This window comes from Austrofundulus limnaeus, unplaced genomic scaffold, assembly GCF_001266775.1.
Source record: "Austrofundulus limnaeus strain Quisiro unplaced genomic scaffold, Austrofundulus_limnaeus-1.0 Scaffold635, whole genome shotgun sequence".
Taxonomy (NCBI): Eukaryota; Metazoa; Chordata; class Actinopteri; order Cyprinodontiformes; family Rivulidae; genus Austrofundulus; species Austrofundulus limnaeus.
This window is the reverse complement of record NW_013953037.1, coordinates 161,687-164,726: the sequence shown is the minus strand read 5'-3', so window position 1 is coordinate 164,726 and position 3,040 is coordinate 161,687. Positions and strand designations below refer to the sequence as shown.

General features: G+C 34.4%; 1 protein-coding gene across 1 annotated transcript in view; it reads right to left on the bottom strand.

The window, feature by feature from the left end:
• Nucleotides 1-451: 451 nt before the first annotated feature.
• The window catches only part of pcgf3 (polycomb group ring finger 3), a gene marked incomplete in the record, with an annotated part of 60,135 nt that continues 57,546 nt past the window's right edge, over nt 452-3,040 (bottom strand). Inside the window, 1 exon segment of the mRNA XM_014027328.1 lies at nt 452-1,278. Within this exon segment, the coding sequence (XP_013882782.1) occupies nt 1,240-1,278 (39 nt within the window).

Genomic DNA, 3,040 nt, shown 5'->3' with positions numbered 1-3,040 from the left:
TCAGGAAATTAAAATAAYTTTTCCTCTGTGGCTCTAATCCTCTTCCGTAGAAACGCTCTTAAACACCAAGAGATGAAACCAAGAACCCGACGTCAGCCACCAGCGTCCAACGTTGTGGACGTCCAACTCACTTCCTGTCGGCCACCAGGATGTCGTCACATTTCATTTAAGAGCGAAGGTTGTTGAAGTAGAAATAAAAAATAAAAAAATGTAAATGCTCTGAGCGATCCGGAGCTTGAGGTTCGGGACAGTTTTAAGTTTTGTTGCCTCCTTTTCTTTCTGGACCGGACCGGACCGGACTTCCTCTTTAATGGTATTTAGATCCCTCCAGGAGGATTTTGATAGAGCTGTTTTGTGTCTTTCTCAGACAACATAAAGATGCTTTAATATATTTCTGATTCTGATATGGAGTCTATTTTTAAAAATCCTCCTCCGTCGTTATAGATAGCACTTCAGGGATCCACTCTGTTTATTTTAACAGTCTAAAGTCTCTCTTCAATCTCTCTCTTATGTCATTTTATGTACAATATTGGTATTTAGAACATAAATTACTACACAAAAAAGMCTATTAACACAATCATCAGGAATCTGACAGCAAATCAAAATAAAAGAAATAAAAAAATTAAAAAAAATCGAGACAAATCATTGAACAGTTTGAACTTGATGCTTGTTAAAGAACTTTTCCATAAACTTTCTGTGCTCCTTGGACGTGTCGAGTGTGAAAAAAAAGGTTTATTTCTATAAAAAGACATTCCTCGTCTCCCGTCGTCATCGTCGTCGTCGGAGGAGGATGAAGCTCAAAAACATGTTCAGATGACTCCCGACATCTTGTTTGTGTGTAAACAGAGCACCAGTAGTGTCTTAATTCATGTCTCTTCTGTACAAAAGTATAAATATATGATTTCTCTCAGTTTTTTTGTTTCTTTTTTCTGTTTTTGTTCACATATGTAGGATGTAGCGGACACAAAAAATGGTTGTTTCTGTTGCGTTGCAGTTTCTGTGCTGTGGCGAGGGGGAGGGCGAGGTGCCAGTTTTTCTCCTGTTAGATAATGATTTGCTGGCTTTTTGTTGACCGTYTCATGTTTGCTTGGTGTTGGTTGATAGTCTTTGCATAAATAAAAAGAAATTTAAAAATTAAAAATAAAAAAACCTCGATAAACGTTACGTTTCGGCGCAGTCCGCCTCCTTCGAGCCGACAGAAAGGAATCAGAATAAAACAACCATCGTGTCCGTTTGTAGCTACAGCAGGTCCATCTTGGGTCTGTAATGAAGCAGGAGYGGAGATTTCTGGAAAACAAACCAGAAGAAAGCATCAGCTGAAGCTACGTGGTACCAAMAGCCGAAATGTTCGAAAACTTATCAGCTTCTTTCTGACCACGATTTGGAGCAGAAAACTCTCAAAATAGTTTTATTAACAAGGAAAGAAGATTTTAATACCAGCTGGAACCTTAATATCCAAATATGGTTTGAGGTTTCCTCTTTCAAACAATGTCAAGAAATCAACATTAAAATATTAAAAAAATAAGATGCAGTCTAATTAGCAGGCGTGGGTTAGCAAATCAAAAGTTAGCTATGATAACTCATCATCCGCTAACAAAATTAATAGCTTTGATAATGCTAAAACACACACAAAAAATAAACAACAGAAAAAAAAGACAAATCGTGGAAACCAACAGCAAAAAGCTAAAAAGTAAAAATTAGTAGAAGCTAACGCTAAAGAGCTAAAAAGTGAAAATTAGTTTGGTTTGGTTTCATGATAAATATAACAAATGCTAAAGAGCTATACAAGTAAAGGTTTGTGGAACCTAATGCTAAATAAATAAAAAGCAAAATTAGTGGAAGCTAATGCTAAACAGTTAGAAAAGTAATATTTAGTGAAACCTCATGCTAAAGACCAAAACAGGTAAAAATTAGTGGAACCTAAAGCTAAAGAGCTAAACAGCTAAAAATTTGTGGAAGCTAACGTTAAAGAGCTAAAAAGTAAAAATTAGTTTGGTTTGGTTTCATGATAAATATAACAAATGCTAAACAGTTAAATAAGTAATATTTAGTGGAACCTAACGCTAAAAATCTAAACAGATAAAAATTAGTGGAAGCTAACGCTAAAGAGCTATACAAGTAAAGGTTAGTGGAACCTAATAATGCTAAATAACTAAAAAGTAAAAATTAGTGGAAGCTAATGCTAAACAGTTAGAAAAGTAATATTTAGTGAAACCTCATGCTAAAGAGCTAAACAGCTAAAAATTAGTGGAAGCTAACGCTAAAGAGCAAAAAACAGTAACAACTTTTGAAATCTAACGCTTAAGAGCTAAACAAGTAAAAATTGGTAAACTTAATGCAAAACATTTAAACAAGTAAATTTTACTGGAAGCTCAAAGTACAATACATGTCAGATACTTTAAGACTTTTACTCAAGTAATATTCTTACAGAAGACTAACTTTTACCAAAGTAATTTCATGGTAAAATACTTTTAGTCAAGTATTACTTTGAGGTAYTTTAAACCAGAGATTCTTAACCTATGGGCCGCGGCCGAATTGTGGGCCGTGAGCGCCACCTTGAGGGCCTCAAAAGAACAACAGTTTTTAACTTTGGGCCGCAGAGGGCCATGGGACCACATTGATTTTAAATAAGGTGCAATACACTTTCTCACCACTAGTAGCAGTAGTGCACCACTCAGATGTTTAACAACTTTTTAATATGAAGAAGAAACTTAGAAACCTGCCGAGAATGGAAACTTATTTTAAATGAAAAGTAGAAGCAAAAATGAAAGTAACTCAACAAGAAATGCCAAAGTTTTACACTAATATTAGGTGCAGCTTCTTTTTTTTTTTTACCATGTAATATTTTAAAAGTTCAAAACATCAAATACAGTTGCAGATACAGCTATATTTTAATTTGCACTTTGTCAAATTTATTTTTGTAATTTATTTTTAAGCATTTTGCCAAAAAGCTGTTATTGTTATTGTTTGTCACTAATATGAAAAGCAGCTTCTGGTTCTACCATGCGAAAGTTTAAAAAGGCTTTATTTTCATTTGTAC